This window comes from Anopheles coluzzii, chromosome 2, assembly GCF_943734685.1.
Source record: "Anopheles coluzzii chromosome 2, AcolN3, whole genome shotgun sequence".
Classification (NCBI taxonomy): Eukaryota; Metazoa; Arthropoda; class Insecta; order Diptera; family Culicidae; genus Anopheles; species Anopheles coluzzii.
In genome coordinates, this window is record NC_064670.1 from 117,490,985 (window position 1) to 117,508,126 (window position 17,142).

The window sequence follows — 17,142 nt, forward strand, 5'->3', positions numbered from 1 at the left end:
GGGACGTTTTCCCCCGTGAAAAAGCACTGAAACCGAACTCATCATCAGCTCACAAATCGACTAGAGAGGGAGGGAGACAGCCCTATCAGAAAGGGCCGTTGAGTTGCTATAATTCATCGTGGAAAATTTATGTTACCCTTGTGGGGGCTGATACACATTCCGCTGGATAATACCCAGAAAAGCTGCCGAAGGGGAATGAAGCACAGTAAGCCAGAGGAAGGACGACGACGGGCAACCCCAATCCTTTATCGTAGCTAACATACAAATTAATCATACCATTTCCACACACACACTCACACGCTCGCACGATAGGCTTGAAGCTATCTATTATTTTTTATCGATCGGCTAAACAGGTGCCGATTAGGTTTTTCGGTGTTTGCCTCTCTCTCTCCCCGAAGCACTTTCACACTTTCACACACACCGGAGGCCTCTGTGTTCAATGTTTTAGTGGCATCCGTAGGGCCATAATCAACTCCGTCTCCCAGGTTTCTCCTCTCCCCGAACTAAAAGACAGCTATCAATTTTACGGCCAAACGTGCAACAGGGAGAGCCCAAATCACGCCTCCCCTCCTCCTGCACCCCCCAAAAGCCCTTGCCTGGTTACTGAAATTTTATTAAAACACACTTACCGCTACGAGGTACCGGGGCCGGTACTGATAGGCACCGAAGAAACCGAATATCACAAACAGGATCTGAAAGAAGTTCACCAGGATCGGTGCCCACATGTAGCCGAGAAAGTCGAACACCTGCCGCTCGATGACGAATAGCTGGGGAGGAGAAAAAAAGAAGAAAAGAAGGAAGCAGGAAACGAGAAACATTAGACATTTCGGTAGGTAAATGTAGGTTCGACATCATATGTGGAAAGAGCCCGGTGGCTAATGAGGCGTTCGTCTGCCTGCTAATGAGGATGCTGTGGCGCTCACGGTGCAAGAAGCTCCCCGTACTGAACGATAGGGCCAGCGCAACATCACACACACTTCCTCCTGTGTGAAAAGGTCGATCCATTTGCAGCGCAAAAGACACAATTAATACGAAGGAAGAATATGCTGCTCGTCTTTAAAGATACTCCCCCGGGTTTGCGCACGTATAATTAGTTGCGAAAGCTTTTTCAATATTACCAGGCAATATTTCAATACAGACGGGACCTCAACTCACCGCCACCATCAGGGAAGACGGGGTGAACAGTGGCAAGGAGCGTTCTGCCACCCATCTTCCTCGCTTCAAACAGAAAGGAAGGAAGGAAGCGAAAGGAGCTAATAATTGAATTTTATCATTAGCATGACCATTAGCGTTAGCTTCGTCGACACTTTCGGTCGCGGCTCGGTCTTTCGTTCCGGTGGTTTAACGGGCGAGTAAAGATGACTTGTTTTGAGGGACTAGGCACTGACAATGCACTGGATTTTTTCTTATGCAAATAACCACATCGTAAAAAAAACGGGAAAGAACGGCGAAATAAGGTTGTTTAAGAATACGCACAGAGGTTTTATTTTATCGCAAACTAATCAAACATTTTCATAAATTCCCAGTGCGTGAATTACAAAGTTTTCGTGAACATAAAAAAAAACAGCCAACGTCATCAGATGATATTGCAATTTTGACACATCCTACCATACGTTTCTGTGGAAGAATGGATCGCCTGGACCAGTGTGAGAAAGAACATGAATCATGATTCTGAGCATAAGCCAAATCTAAAAAATCGCGGATCTCGCGGGAGTGGTTCTATGTTTCCTAATCCATTCTCCGCATCTGAGAATTCAGTTACTGTGATTGTGATAAATGTGGCTCGGAATTTGATATCAAGTGAATCTAACATGATTAAATATGTCTAACATGGGGGCCTTTTACGATTCTAGTCAGTTTTTTTATATGGAGTTTGACAGTTGGAGGCTGAAATCATGTAAACACTCCATACAAAACCACAGAAAAAACTAGCCTGCAATTTTCAGTCTAGATTATTCTTGCCTCAAAGCTAGAATTAGATTCGAGTACCTGCTCGAAAACACGGTGTTGTTTACATTTACCTCAAGGTGCATTAAAGAGATCACGTGGTGGAATCTAGAGTCAAAGTGAAGGTAGTCCAGATTATCTCATACTATGTTTTTTTTAACCAAATTTGTACGTCACTTTTTTACAGGACGGGTGAAAACTTTTGCTCAAACAAGCTTTCTGATTGCTTGAAGAATACACAAAACACTCTTAAAATCTTCATTCAGAAGCAGAAGCGATAAAAATTAGCCTTCTAAAATACATACACCTTAGGATAAGCCCACCTGTATACTATACCCACTTTGATATCTGCCCGAAAACTGCTATACAATGCAAACAGCTAACAGGCTAAAATTTCAGCCTACGAACTTAAAACGGAAAGGGGCTCATGACTAATTTGAATATTTACTTCATATTTCACAATTATTTAATTGTAAACTTAACTTTTTGAATTGAAATTAAATCAGTTTATGTTTCCTTGATCGAGATATAAAGAGATTACTTTAAGCTCAACAGATTTTGTTTAATACTATGTGACATTACCATTGTTATATTCACATCTTCTACAGTAAAATTATGAAATTGAAATAAATTGCCTGCAGGAAAGTCCTACTGGTTATACTGCGGTAAACATTGCGTAGATTACGATATCACTTGAAACACCCTGCACATCATCAGCGATCATCGATCAAAAGAAAAGGGCTCTTTTTACACTTTTCAACTCCTCTCCCGTTCTTTTAAAGTCGGGAAAAAGAATGTTATTAAATAATAATTAATTTCCCTTCGCCTTCATTTACATGCCGACCCATGCGCAAGTGCAATGACCTTCCCCCTTAGGCAGTTGCTTAGTTATGCATGCGATGGTGATAATTGCAACAACAACAACCTCAGCAACAAAAAAAGTTTACTCACGATCGACAGTCGCTGATAAGCGGGTTGTTGCATGCGTTCTCGGTAGATCATGATCGTTTGCGAAGGACGGGGATGTATGTTGTTACCTCGTGTTACATGAGTTTAAGTACATTTAAAGTCGCATGTTATTGAAATTTTAAATAAAATGATTCTTGTTTTAAAATCAGTACACACTTCTTTACAGCGCAGTATGAATATGCTTCCTGCTTACAGTAACAATCACTCTCAAGCACATCACATCAACAAACACACCAACCACCATCAGCCGCCTGCTCCAGTGCATCGGTCGCGTTATCAGTTGAGTGATGGCTCTACTTGCCCTGCTTTGCTTTCTGTAATTGCTTTCTTCCGGGGCTTTGACGTTATGCTATTACGCACTTTACAAGCAGAAAAAAAAACGAAACCAACCCTGACGGGCCTAACAACAATTTCAATGAATATTGCTTTTTCAATCCTACTACTGCTTGCGCATGCTTTTGATTTTTGATTACATTAAATTGTGAACGAAACGGAATGCGATTTCTTTGAATCATATTAACCAAACAGGGGTTTTTCTTCTTCTTCTTGCGCTAGAAAACAAAGGGATGAAATTTATCATCTGGAAAGCACTAGACGACAAACAAATTGTGTGCTCGCCCGCCCGCGCTGCTTTGATTGCCGCAACACAAATCGGACGCATTCCGCACCGGTTTATTACGAAACGCGAAGTACTAAACGCGGAATGAGTTGATTTTAACTGTCCCACTTCCTTCACAGTTTCCGCCCAAGCACAAACTCCTTCATCGATTGGACCATCGAATCCATCTCTCGGAATCGGAATCGGAATTTGGTAGTAAACGATACGCAAATAAAACCACCGAACCAGTGCGCTTTTATGCGTTTCGTTGCGCGTGATCGTTCCAAAACCTTCCAGCCAGTACATCGGAATGCTTCTCACACCTCTCTCGCGCATAAAGAGAGTGCAAAGAAATGGGTCTTACAGAAACAATAAAGCAAACCACGCCCGTGGCCAAGGTGTCGATTGCGTGCTGTTTTCGTTCCCACAAAAGACCAGGCGGGAAGTTGTAAGATGATGGTCGTCAAACGTCCAGCAAAAGCCATAGCATCATAATTTAGAGAATAAATAAAGAGCAAACTGTGCGCGGACACAACAGCGTAGATGGAACGACCGAACGAAAGCTTCAATATTTGAACGAAACCAAACCCGCCGGGGGAATGACAATGCTGAACCAATTTTCCGTCAGAAATATCTCACCCAAAATCGGACGATCGGTTTTGTTTGACTTACAGTGTGTTTTTGGGGGGTGTTGTCGGGTTGTGTTATTAAAGAAAAATATTTAAATCACCGTTAGAGTTCAACACATACACACAAAAACATCATGTTGCCACATTTTGTTTGTACAATTTCTGTTCCCTGGTGTGACTGCCTCTTCCCGAATGAAACATCATGAAACGTATTAATGAAAGCTTTCTTCTAACCTAAATCAACACTCAAACTCCACCACCGAAAAACCCTGGTATACAACAACAAGATTAGCAAATTAAATCGTACGCAATAATTAAGTTTCCTCCTCCCCTCCTGCCCCACAAAAAAGGGAACAGACATTCCCACCACCCAGTGCTTCTTGGGCAAAAATGCGAGAAAAGCATTGTATCCGAAAGCAGCTGCTGCATAAATTATTCCTCCACGAAGCACCAGCACACAGCCCCAGCCACGTTCAATCAGTGTGCAGCAGAGGCAGCACACACAACCACCAAACAACAACTCACCTTTTTGAATGATGAATAAAGAAGGAAAGTTATTTCGGCCCACGTGCGCCACCGAATGACGGACGCACGAACGGACGGTGACGTACACGGGGGGAAAAGAAGGCACACACATAATTCCATTTTCCGTTTCTTTATCATTAAAAATTATTGTTTGTTTGTGACGCACACGCGATGATAGTGGCTGTTGGCTGTGCGGTAAAAATCTCACACATAAATCAGCCAATGCTAATGAAACAGAGCCTCGTTCTCGCACCATCTTTCACACCGACCAGTCGCACCCGTTGTCTGCAATCATCTAATTGTCCAATAATTAAACAGAAGTGCAGCAACTGCGCAACATCCCCTTCCTCATGGCTGTTTTTTTTTTTGTTGTTGTGGAAGGCCCAGGCGGAAGAGCGAAACGATCATCAGTTAGTAATGGGAGCGAGAGGAGATCTCGCTGACCGATCACATCGCTCAATTGATGGAGCAGCACCAGATGGCGGCCACGAAGTGTTCCAGATCGATCTGTGTTTCTGGGTCACGTTCGATCTAGTGCAATGGGTTAGAAAGAAGGCAAAAGAGAAGCAACAATAATAAAAAAGTAGCAGCAAGACCTAACCCAGCATTTAAAAAAATCCCCTCCGGGGGAGGCCGTATTGTCCGACACAACTTCGAAACATCCGACATTGGATTAGACCGGAGGACGGCGCATCGATCAAAGCCGGGAAGAAAGTGTATCACGCCTTCCATTGCTTTTAGTAGAGCAGAAAAGGTAAAACCATTCCCACCGTGTGATGCAAAAAAAGGAAAATGTTGGGAGTCAAACATACTTAGGACTTTCCTTTCAAGTCGTCCAAAAATGGCGGGCAAATCGTGGCTTTAACGAGGCACTCCTCTCTGATGCCAATAAAACAAAACGGAAGTAAGATTCACACCCAGGCAAAGACGACCTTTTGTGTGGGTTGCCGGACCTGGTGGTGCCTGGGGAACGACCAGATCCGACACATTAATAATCCCATCGCACAGCGCCTAAGGACAACAGCACGGTGCTGAAGCTCACTCAATTATTGATGTTCACTTAGACAGAGAACACAAAGGCTGCCCCAAAAAAACAAAAGAACCGAGAGATATTGGGCATGGGGGTCGGTCTGCCTTCAGACAGACAGCGTTGTCACATAAATAACGGAACCGGCACCGAAACAGCAGCAGCAGCAATAAGGTCTTTTCTGTCAGTCTTTGAAGGTTTGAAGATGAATTACGTTCGCCGGGGCTGACAATGGAATTGAGCAAGAATCATCATTCGCCTTCCTCCCATCACCATAGATCTCCGCCAGGTAAAACGGAACGAAAAGCGATTTATTTCGTCACATTTTTGTGATTTTTGCACGATGATCTGTCCCTTGAATTAGGATTGGCAGTTGAGGTCCCATGAATAATACCTATTTCCGCATATTTTGTGCAGAAAAAAGTGAAAGTGACACTAAAAAGCAAAGGAACAGGTGCGTGTGCTCCAGCAGTCCTACGACACCGCGTACACCTTTGGAATGTGGCGCTGGAACAGCAGTTTTGCAGCATACTTTGCAATGTTTACACCAAGTAGGCACACCTGCATCAAATTACACACGTAGCTGAAGCGTATCCACGCACACACACAGGGGGTAGTGATTGCAATATTCGATCGTGTATGCAATTTCCTCCCCTACACGCCTTTTGCCAGCATCCTCAGTGGATGAAGGGGCTTGTTCTACTTTCACCTTTTACTTGCGAGCGGGTGGAGCAACACTGCCGGCCTCCGTTCGGTAGCTAACATACATACATCGCTCGCACCGGAGAGCATCGGATAGCTATCACGTTGCAGGGTTTCGGATTTCACACAGCTACAGTTCATAAAACATGCACGATATGGCTGCGCTTGAAGCAAACCCATCAGCAACAGGACACACACACACACACACGCACGCACGAACAGGTCCGAGCGCTCGCGTACGTACAAAAACCGGTGTGGAAGGTTACCACCACCGCCGATAAGATCGGGGTGAAGTAGGGTAAAGCAGAAGCAAGAAGGACAGCAAAGATGGGGACAAATCTTGGAAGATCTCGGCCCTCGGTTCCATTTCTTTTTGGTGTTGTCCCGTTTGTCTTCCGGCGACGGCGACCTTCGATGGAAATGGTGAAGAAGTGATTTCCACAAAAATATATTCTCCCAATAGCCGAAATCATGATAGAGACAAACACAAACACACACACAATCGATAGCCTTTGGGAGCTTTTGCTTCTTCGGAGCTGCCCCTGTCTGAAGAACGTATTAATTTCACCGTGTCGATAAAAGAGGCTGACACGGGAGCCCAAGCCACCGATTACACGAGTGAGCTATATTCGTTCAAATGACCGTTTTAATCTCCGCTCACCACCACCACCATCATGGATTATGCAGCAAAGGAACCAAGGGCCATAACGAGATGTATCAAATCATCTAATGCCCATAAAATTAGCTTTTTGCTTCGTCCTCCCGTCCCCCCAAGGGGTGTGTGCGCGCTCCAGGGAGGATGATCAAAACAAGAGCAAAAGCGATTGTGCCCGGGAGGCGGAAACAGAAATGTCAATATCTGGCAGTGATGCTAGGAAAGAGAGACGGAGAGAGAGGAAGAATACAAGAGAAATACAGTGTGTGAGCATTTTTATGTTGTGTAGACGAGGGCACGTATAATAATTTTGATGTCCGTTTCCACATTCTACGACCTCATAAAAAGTAAATTAAATGTATCGTTAAGTTTTGCCCATCATACAAGCGCTGCGTGCAGTTCTTACATTTCCCATTAGATGGCGCTACCAATTCAAAGGTTCACTAAAGAAATGACAGATCTTGGATGGTCGTTAGGCCTTTAGCATCAACTATTAAATCATTTCAACTTCAAACAGGAAACGAAGAACAATGTTTTCTTTTATAGAAATCATGACAAGATTTCCACAGAAAGAAGTGTTCTTAATAAAAGATACCCAAAACAAGTCAATCTACAACCAAATTACACCCAAATCCGTAGCCCTCATCATTATTCCCCTAATTTATTTTTAAATCTTTGAACCACAGTCCGTGTTTCGGTACAACAAAGTACAACTTTTAAATACTTCCCCCCCCCCCCCCCCCAAAGCTACACAATTTGTTTACCAACCCCACTCCAAACTCCAAAACCCATCCCAATTCCAATGTTGCAATATGCTTGCCTTCCCTCGTGCTACACGCAGATATATCACAGACATGCCCAACCGATCGTGTCTCTCGTCTACCAAACTCCTCCCGTCGAACGTTAACGCTAGAGAAAAAGTTGATGTTTGCTTAATGAGCATTAGATTTCAATTACCAACAACCCTCCAAGCGGAGCGGAGAAGAGAGCTGCCTGAGAGTTCTCGACCAGAGGAAAACACACACTAGGAAGCTGTCGAAACTGAAAGTGACCACCTGTTGGTGTAGTTGCGCGCGGATCTAAAGCAAGCAACGGGCGGCGCGCACGTGCTTCTACTTTTCCTCCTACCCAAAAACACTCCCCACTCTGAACAAGAAACTTATCCACGGAAGTTTAAAAATAGATGACACACTTAAGGGATACTAGCGACATCTTCGTCGTCGTCGTTGTAACCGCTTACATTTATGGGGTTACGGTTGAGCTCCATCAAAAATTGGACCGCCTTCCCGGGGGTCGTCGCCCCCGCTAATGAGCGTATCATATGAAGGGGGGGGGGGGGGGGGGAAAGGTAAAGGAACAGCAATTAAGTATCTTCTGAAGGAGCGTTGTTTTTCTGTTTAATGGTTATATATAAAGCCGAATAACGTCGTGCCGACAGAGATCTTCTACATTCCCCAGTAAAGTTTGGACCTAAGCCTTTATTGCAATCCTATATGACACAACAACGCCACGATATGCTTCATATGGTCGTCGACTTTAATTTGTCCCGCAGCACAACCCACTGCTTTGCTTAACGTTTCTATTTCGGTTTGCTACACAATGGTTAAATGTTCCTAGAATGCAACATAAAGCGGTTTCGAGGCCACACAGCAAGTGAAGTGAGCCGCTCTTCAAGGAACATCGAATGGAGGAGTAGGCAGCAGCAGCACCAGCAGCAACAGAAGCAATCTCCGGAGGTGAAGTACAATAAAATGCTTCAAATTCCCATAGAAACCACGGGTCCACCCACAAAAATAAACAAAATCTCAACGCACCGCGTTGTCGTTTCGGTTTTTGGGGGGAATGGTGCAAAAGCATAGAAAGGAAGGCAAGCAATGAAAGCGGCCGATGTTTTGGCAGACAAAGCAGAACTATACCTTGTGCTGCGGGGCATATCAAAGTCAACCGGGCTTCGCGTTTCTGACAGCTCCCTTCTGTGCTGCTCGGCGTTTTGGCGTTGCATTTTCCCCGTTACCGCAGAGTTTTAACGCGCCCACTACGAAGGTATATGAAGGAGGGAAGCCAAATTTGCAGATGTACAACTGCGCGGGAAGGAACAATACCATTTTGTGTTTTTTTCTTCAGGCCGGGTGGGCAAAAAGATAGCATAAGCGTCGCGCGAAATTGGCACGCGCGCTTCCCTGTCATGGTTAACCCATATTAAATTGGGTCGAAACTTGAGAGACAAAAAACCCATTCCAAATGAGGGGTTGTTGATAATTGCGATGGCAATAAAATAACACACAGACGCGTGAAACCCGGTAACCGGCCATTTTAGCCCGCAAAACTTTAAGCTCGCAGAGAAAGTTCGAAATTTAAGTGTGTTTTATTAGGCGCTGAATTTGAAGAAAATGTTTTAACATAAACAGCAATCCAATTTTGCTAAACAAGCCAGGCCTCCTATAGCTTCATTTCTCGAGCCGCACACCATCATCCAGGGGGAAAAAACGACGATGATGATAATGATGGCAGATGATTTTATTTCGCGCACTAAATTACCTCCACTCGAACTCGGGTGCCGTCTATCTCTAAACGCCGGCGCAACAAAAACAAGCCAAAATAGCGATAGGCAAAAAAAAGTTCCAACCAGGTCGGGCGAACGGATGATGCCTCGTTTAAAGTTGTTCCTTGCGGAAGGTGAATTTACTTTCACTTTGGCCGAACGGTTGCTACTTTATTTTTGCCCATCTCCCACCCCCCTGGTGCTGTGCTGTGCCAAGCAAAACACTGTGGTATGGTAAAATTCAGGTCAATCAGCGCTCTTCCTAGGGTTGGCCGCTGTTCATTTCCCTTCTAAAATGGCAAACGTTCGTGTGACCTTTGGCGAGCATGTCGAAGGCACACAAGAAGCATAAAATGCAGCAGGAGAAAGTGAACATAAACAATAAACACAACACGCGCAAGAGTAAGCAAAAGCAGCACACAGAAGATTTCATCTTAAAACTTCTGTACATTGCTCTGCTCGTATTGTTCAATTCTCTCCAAACATAGCAAAGCATTAAAAAAACACACACACACAATCTTCTCCTAAACGATGATATTTCGATACTCAACATTCCGTTCCGAACGTTTTATGATGTGTGAAATTTAAAACACATCGGCGGTATTTTAAAAATATCCTCCTCCTTCTGGAATGGCTTTCGTGTGTTGCACTCAACGAATAGACGCGCTCCGACTAGTTTATAATGCACCACATACAACATAAATAGCACCAGCAAGTCTCTCTCAACACGAACCAGCCGGTCGGTAGGCACACGCTCCTAAACATAAAGTGTCACTATCAATCAACTAACAAAGAAAGCGAAAAAAAATGTTGTCAGCAGCACATTCTTCTCGCGTTTGGGCACATTTTAGTGTGCATCCTCTATTTATCATTCGCCGAAATGATGAGACGTTTGAGAAGATTCACCCTATGTCCCCCTACGGCACACACGTGTATGATAGGTAAAGCGTTTCGCTCTGTCTGTATGTGTCTTTCATCGCTTATGTTTCGTAATCGTCACCTGAGAAGATTTGTGTAAATCTGCCAAATAAATGACTCCCCTTCCAAGTCGGAGTTGGAGTTGTGTGGCCAAACATTCAATTATTGCCCATATTCCTGCCACAGCGCACCAAAGCGCACCGACTCAAATCAAGATGGAGGATCGAGCTGTTGTTGTGCATTTGGTGCTTGCTCCTAAACAAATAATTGCCCAAAAACCGTGCAAAAGTGGATGTGTATGAGCACACACAGTACACAACAGTTTCTCTTCTCCGCTCGAAACGTTTGCAATTACCGTTTATGTATGCAGAGGAGGAGTTATTAAAAACAACAACCCCCAAACAACCCCTTTGAATTCGACCACTCTCGCACAAGGTGCTTCTACGTTTGTGTAAGTGGTGTTGTTGTGTTGTGTTTTGATTTGAGCGAAAATAAAAGCGAAATTAAAACTTTCCCTCTTTGGGTGCTTTCCACATGGTGGTAGTATGGGCAGCATAAATTGAAGCTAGAGAAGCACAGCAGTCATTGTCCCATTAGGCACATCATTTTTAGGGATGAGTTTTGGTAAACCGTGCAGGTAATTTTGCATTTTTTAATTATTTTTTCTTCTCCCCTTTGAGCGAGAGGGCAGTCACCGTATTAAACGTTACAACCTCAGGATACCTCAATCAACTTCAAATAGATGGCTAAAGCTTTAATGAGAATCCACGGTGATCTCTTTACCCTTTGTGTGTCCAATTATTTCAGAAAGCCGCTAGAAAAAGAAAAAAACAATCTGTTAAATATGTCCCGAAAACTCCCTAAATCTCAAATCCTTTTTTTCACTTCACTTTTTTGTCATGTTTCTTTGATTAAAATGTATGTTTTTTTTGCAACTACTTTGCTTACTTCCGAGATGGGTAAGCCATCTAATACACAATCTCTCTGCTCCCTCCTTTGAGCCGCCCCACGAAAAATCGATGCACGGCAAAAGCTGTCACTCAAGCGCGAAGGCTCAAAAGGATTGACTGGAAGCCCGTTGATCCATCAGATCAACTCTCCTTGCCGCTATACATATCAGGCAGGATGTAAATCCTGCCGCAAGCCTGCGCCGGAGTTTTTAGCTTTTTTTTAGAGCAATGGCGACGAACGACGACAGTTTTTGCTCAATTTTCTTCTTTCTGCCAAAATAATAACAAACAATTCGTAAGCAGCGTGAGTGTGGACAGAAAAAAAAACAGAACAAACGAACAAGGGGTAAAGGACGTTGTATCAAACGACCACACACACACACACGCGCGCGCAGAGCACGCAAAACTGAGGGGAAACAAATAAAGGAAAGAAAAGCCGCGAAGGAAGCAACAAGAGACAGGTGTTTTGTGCCTATTTTCTGCTTCTGGAGGACGCGCAGGCTGGGAAGGAGCGAACAAAGTCAAAAACAGGTTTTTGGGTCTTCCGTCACGGATGCACCACAGCCGCTGTTTATGTATTCCCCTTTGTATGTGTGTTGAAGGATCCTAACGTGCCCTTTTATTCTGAAAGCACACACACATAGCACGTACACACGCGCGCAGACACAGCTACAGAATGAAGTGTATGTTATTGCTCGCTTTCTACCCTCCTCCCCTGGGTTTGTGTTCCCATTTGCCCCAACAGGTAGGTAAAATGACGATTTGCCTCCACACAACCCCTGCTGCACAATCACTTTCAAGAAGGCTTCAAGAAGGGCAGCAAAGACCAGGGCAAAGGTTTCAAACCTGGCACAAAATTATCCTTTTCATCTCGAAAGGGGTCAAACATGGAACAGTGATGAGTGCTCTGGTGTGGTTGTGGGGGAACAGTTGAATATTTTAATTTATTTTATTTTAGATTTTAGTTCTACAAATTTTTAAATATTTTGTTTTCACATTAAGAACATTTCCAACCTTTGTATAATAATCAATTTGCCCTTAAGAAGGCTGAGAGAATTATTGACAGTTTACGGCGTTTTTTCACTTCAACTCCTAGCCCATTGCTCTGCCCGTTTTCAAGTCATAAAAGCCATTTGATCGCTAAACAAATATTTGGAAGACAGTAAAAAACTAAGAAATGTTTAAGAAAATCATGTAAATTAATATAATTCTTTTCTATGCACTTAAACTACTCCCCTGCACTGTATATTCCATCTCCAGAAGAGAAACCCTTCACCTGCAGATTGTAAATGAGTGTAGCGAGCGTGGAATGAAAAACACATCCAAAAGACGGTGTGGGAAGCTTTCATCCACTGGTGTTCCTTGTTTTACCTTATCCCGTGCACAGTGGAAATCTACACCGTAGCACACACACACGGCATGAAAGTAGACCGATACTAGGATGAAAAGCCTAAATGGAGACAGTTGTAAATTAATAATCCAGCAAACTGCTGCGAGCGAGAATGAGTTGCGGTTTGTTAATTTCGCCATCGAGTTTTGCTTTCAAACCAACTCGCCCACGTTCAATGTCTCTTGAGTAATGAGTTGAAGATACAAAACGTTTGGATGATACACTTTGTGCCTGTGATTGAAAATTCCATCCAAAAATTAAACCATTGCTTTATGGCACACCTGGAACGCACCAAAAACCTCAAACAAAATGGATTGTACAATAAATGGAAGCATAGATTGCGGCGCACACTGCTCTCGCACACACGCTACCAAAGTTACACGGATTGCGGAACAGGAAAAATAAAAAAATAAAATAAAAACACCCCAAACCAAACACGTTCACACGCGCTCATTTTTCCGGGTAATTCGATACGCTCTGAACCGCGAAGGGATGGAATGGGGGGTCAAGCGGCAGATAGCAGCAATCTTGCACCACTTAAAAAAGCACACCCGATTCGTCATTGGTAATTGAATTAGGAAGAAGGTAAGGGCATAAAAAAATCCTCATACAGCTCTAGGTCAAACCAGGAACAGCAGCAGCAGCAGCACTGGGCCGCTTTGATGAAACATGCTGTGGCGGCCCAACAGGTAGCAGCGCAGCATTTGGGTTGTGGGATCAGAAATGTTGAAAATTGTCGGCCGAACAACAAGAAACGGGAATAAAGTGGTCCTGGGGCAGACCTAGCCATTATTAGAAGGCTCAAAACAAGGCTCGATCGGAAATCGGAATGTGAAGCCATACGAAATAAAATGGGCGATTTTTGTTGCCCAGAAGTCTCTCTCTCTCAAAAATTCCTTTTGCGCCTCAGGATACCTTATTTTTATTAGAGCTTGCAAAAGTGGTGCTTTAAAACTCGATCAGAAAATATTCCCCCAAAAAGAAACTCATTTCATGCCTATTTTCTTCCCCAAGAACATTCCCTTTCACTTTTGTTGCTTTGCGAATCGCACGAACCACACCATCTAATTGATAAAGTTTCTGCGCTCTCATGCGGGACCGACAAAGCGAAATTCGAGACAAACATAAAACACAAATACACAACACGCACAAAGTAGTACTACCATTTTGCACAACAGGAGACAACACAACGACAAAAAGAAGCGCGACCGGTAGGCGAATCATCAATTAAAGTGTGCCTTATTTAAAATCCCCCCGAATAACGCTCAATTAGCGCGATGACTTCACTGCGGGCGGGCGGCTTGTTGTGGGGATTGCTGGGAGGTTGTCACTGGCAGACACACGGAGAGTTTGCGCGCCCAACTACCCATTCCCACCGATGGTAAGGCACAGTAAAAAGTGACACAGTTTAAGTTAAATAAATAACAAAACAGAATGAATAAATAAATATGTAAGGGCAGCTCTCTCGCCTCGCCCCTTGGGGAATGGAGATTTTGATGCAGTCGTACAGATCTCACTGGTGTGTATATTTCGCTTCCACACACATAAACAGCATCCATGCAAATGCGTATTTTGGGGTAAAAATGTCAGTACAACCCATGCCACGAATGGACACACATGGGACATCATAATGATAATAAAATAAAAAGCCTACAACCGAAGTGCGCTAAATTGAATGAACTCCAAGCTTCCAGTCTGTGTCTGTCAACCGCCCGGGACCGACCAATTGCCGTGTCTGGCGCAGCATTAATAAATAAAAACGGTGACACTATTTGGAGCGAAAAAATGACGCCACTTAAGCGCCCATCAATGTCCTTCCCTTTCTCACACACGCTGCGTTTGTGTTGCGTGGCTCGCACGCGTTCAAATAAATCTTTCAATCTTAGTGGTTGGGGAGCTCTCTTTTTCTGTTTCGTATCACACAGACATTTGGGAATGCAGCTCAACACATTAAATGGAAACGCATCCACTGACTGATCGCCCATGGGATAGCATGGGTGGCTATGCGCAGTGTTGAACATTGAACGCACGATGCGGGTACAATTGATGAACAGATCTATGCTACCGCGATGGGAGCATAAGAAATGTAGAGCAAAACAACCATTTGCCACCACTCAATCATATGCAACCCCGATCATGCTTAACACACATATCGATAGTTCAATTAATAAATAACACGTTAAACTTTCATCTCCCGCATCTGCATTATTAAGGGCTCTCCAGAAAGCATGATTGTATAATAATGATTAATTGTCTTTTTTGATCAACCCATCACACACAGCTGCGCTCTTGCAGTGCGTGAAAAAAGGGGTTCTATGAAAGTGGGTGAAAATTAAGTTATCATAAGCAACTAGGCATACAACAGAAGCAGCATGATTTAAGGAGTAGAAAATGCATCGAATTAGGGTTGTTTTGTTTCGTAATGGGATAACCATACGAATTAAAATACCCAAAGTAGTGCAGATTAATTCTGATAGATGGCGTTAGTAAGATACACTAAGAAGTGTAATATGCCTGTATTAAGCTGTATTAACCCGTTCTGTTTACGTTGTTCGGTTATTATGGTCAGAAGAAGAAAGAATACGAAAAATATGAAAAGTTTGGTTCCTTTTTATGACCCATAAAATAAGAGTAATTTGCTTATAAATACTTATTCTTTTGTCGTATCAAATTACAACACCTTTACATACATTTTCAATCAATAATTACCCGCACTAAGGTTCATCGTTCTTGTCCAATGAGCATTTAAAACAATTAAAACCACACTCAACGACTCGTTTAATAACACATATCCTCTCATTTCAACAAACCCTCCAAGAAACAATGCACCAAGACAATCCATTTGAGCGAAAACACACACATCAACGCAAGATGTGCGATAAAGAACGACGTCTTCTACCGTTTTCATCGCCAATCAGCAGCAACCGCTTACGGCCGCTGAGGCAAAGAACAAGATGAATGATATGTCCTTTTAGCTGAGGACAGGACACACACACCTCCTCGCGTACCTAGACGACCCGTTTCCCACCCCTGTGATGTGCGTTTAAGTCGTCTTTCCAGTTTGTCCCCTTCACCTCGCAGGTCACTGATCGAGGGCGGGAGAGCAAGCTATTAGCTATTAAAAAAGCACGCGACTGCCGATCAATGCACTGACCACGGCGATGACGACTACGACCGACCGACGGCGACTCAAACCAGATTAGTCTGTCCGCATACACACACACATATACTGTGGCGCTGACGGGGGGAACAAATCGATTAAAACATCAATCAACGCAACGAAGACGAAGCAGACTGACCAAGAAGTCGTCCTCAAGAGATGTCGCCCTTTTGCAACGGTCGATTCCGAGCGCACCGAGGCCGACATTTTTGGAGCGTTTTTGCCGCAACAACCCCCACGTCCATGTTGGTTTGTTGCTTCTACCCCTTCCTTTCGGGTGATTATCACCTCCAGCGAGAAGTCGTGCCCTATCGTTGGTTTAGGTGTCGTCGATGTCGTTGTCTACCACCGCCAGGTTGGACACTTCAATGCTGGACGTGCACTCCAAAACAAAGCTTGTTCGACCGGTCAGCTATAATCATTAGCAGCGTTTTTATGTTTTCGCACGCATAATGCAGGGACAACAAACACCACCCCGACTTGTACCCGGCCCGCTTGGAGCAGATGAAAAAGCGAAATCCGCATTCGTGCCACCGCATAAAAGATATGTTAAATCATAAGCCCACGAAATCCCCCAACATCCTTTAAACATTTCAAGCACACCACTCGAAGGATTTTGAGAGATCAATAAAAGGGCAGACGTTCGTTCGCCCTTTGCTAGGAATGAAAGTATGATGTTTGAAAAATCACGTACGTACTACTCCGTTGATTGGGTGGGTGTGTGTGTGTGTGTATTGCTTTACTGCTATACGATAAGTCACCAAAATCCTTCGTTATCCTCCAAACAGACCTCAAACTAACCCCAACTAGCGGCAGTGCAAAGATCATTGGTCCCTTCTGGACTTTATTTGTATGTGTGTTCCCAACAGCACCGTCGAAATTCTAAAGGTGTATACTATACTCGCCCTAAGTGTATCGGTCAGCCTAAATACGACGAAGACGAAGACCTCTCGAATTTCTTCTCTTTCAACTTCCACTCCATGCGACCCGATTTTCTTACGCACTTTCTTCGCCCGTCTGAGTGCTCACTGTTTGCGTTTGCTGCTAATCCCACTCGGAAAGCCCACAATGCGACCGAAAATACGGTCGACTAATTCCACTCAGCACGACAATTTCCCACTTGAGAGATA

General features: G+C 43.9%; 1 protein-coding gene across 4 annotated transcripts in view; it reads right to left on the reverse strand.

Annotated features, from left to right (window-relative positions):
* LOC120952124 (sodium/potassium-transporting ATPase subunit beta-1-interacting protein) overlaps positions 1–17,142 on the reverse strand; it is a 56,037-nt gene that overhangs the window by 21,262 nt on the left and 17,633 nt on the right. For all 4 annotated transcript variants that reach the window (XM_040371282.2, XM_040371283.2, XM_049607452.1 and 1 more), the window contains exon 3: positions 630–767. In XM_040371282.2, the coding sequence (XP_040227216.2) occupies positions 630–767 (138 nt within the window). The remainder of the gene's footprint in view (positions 1–629; positions 768–17,142) is intronic.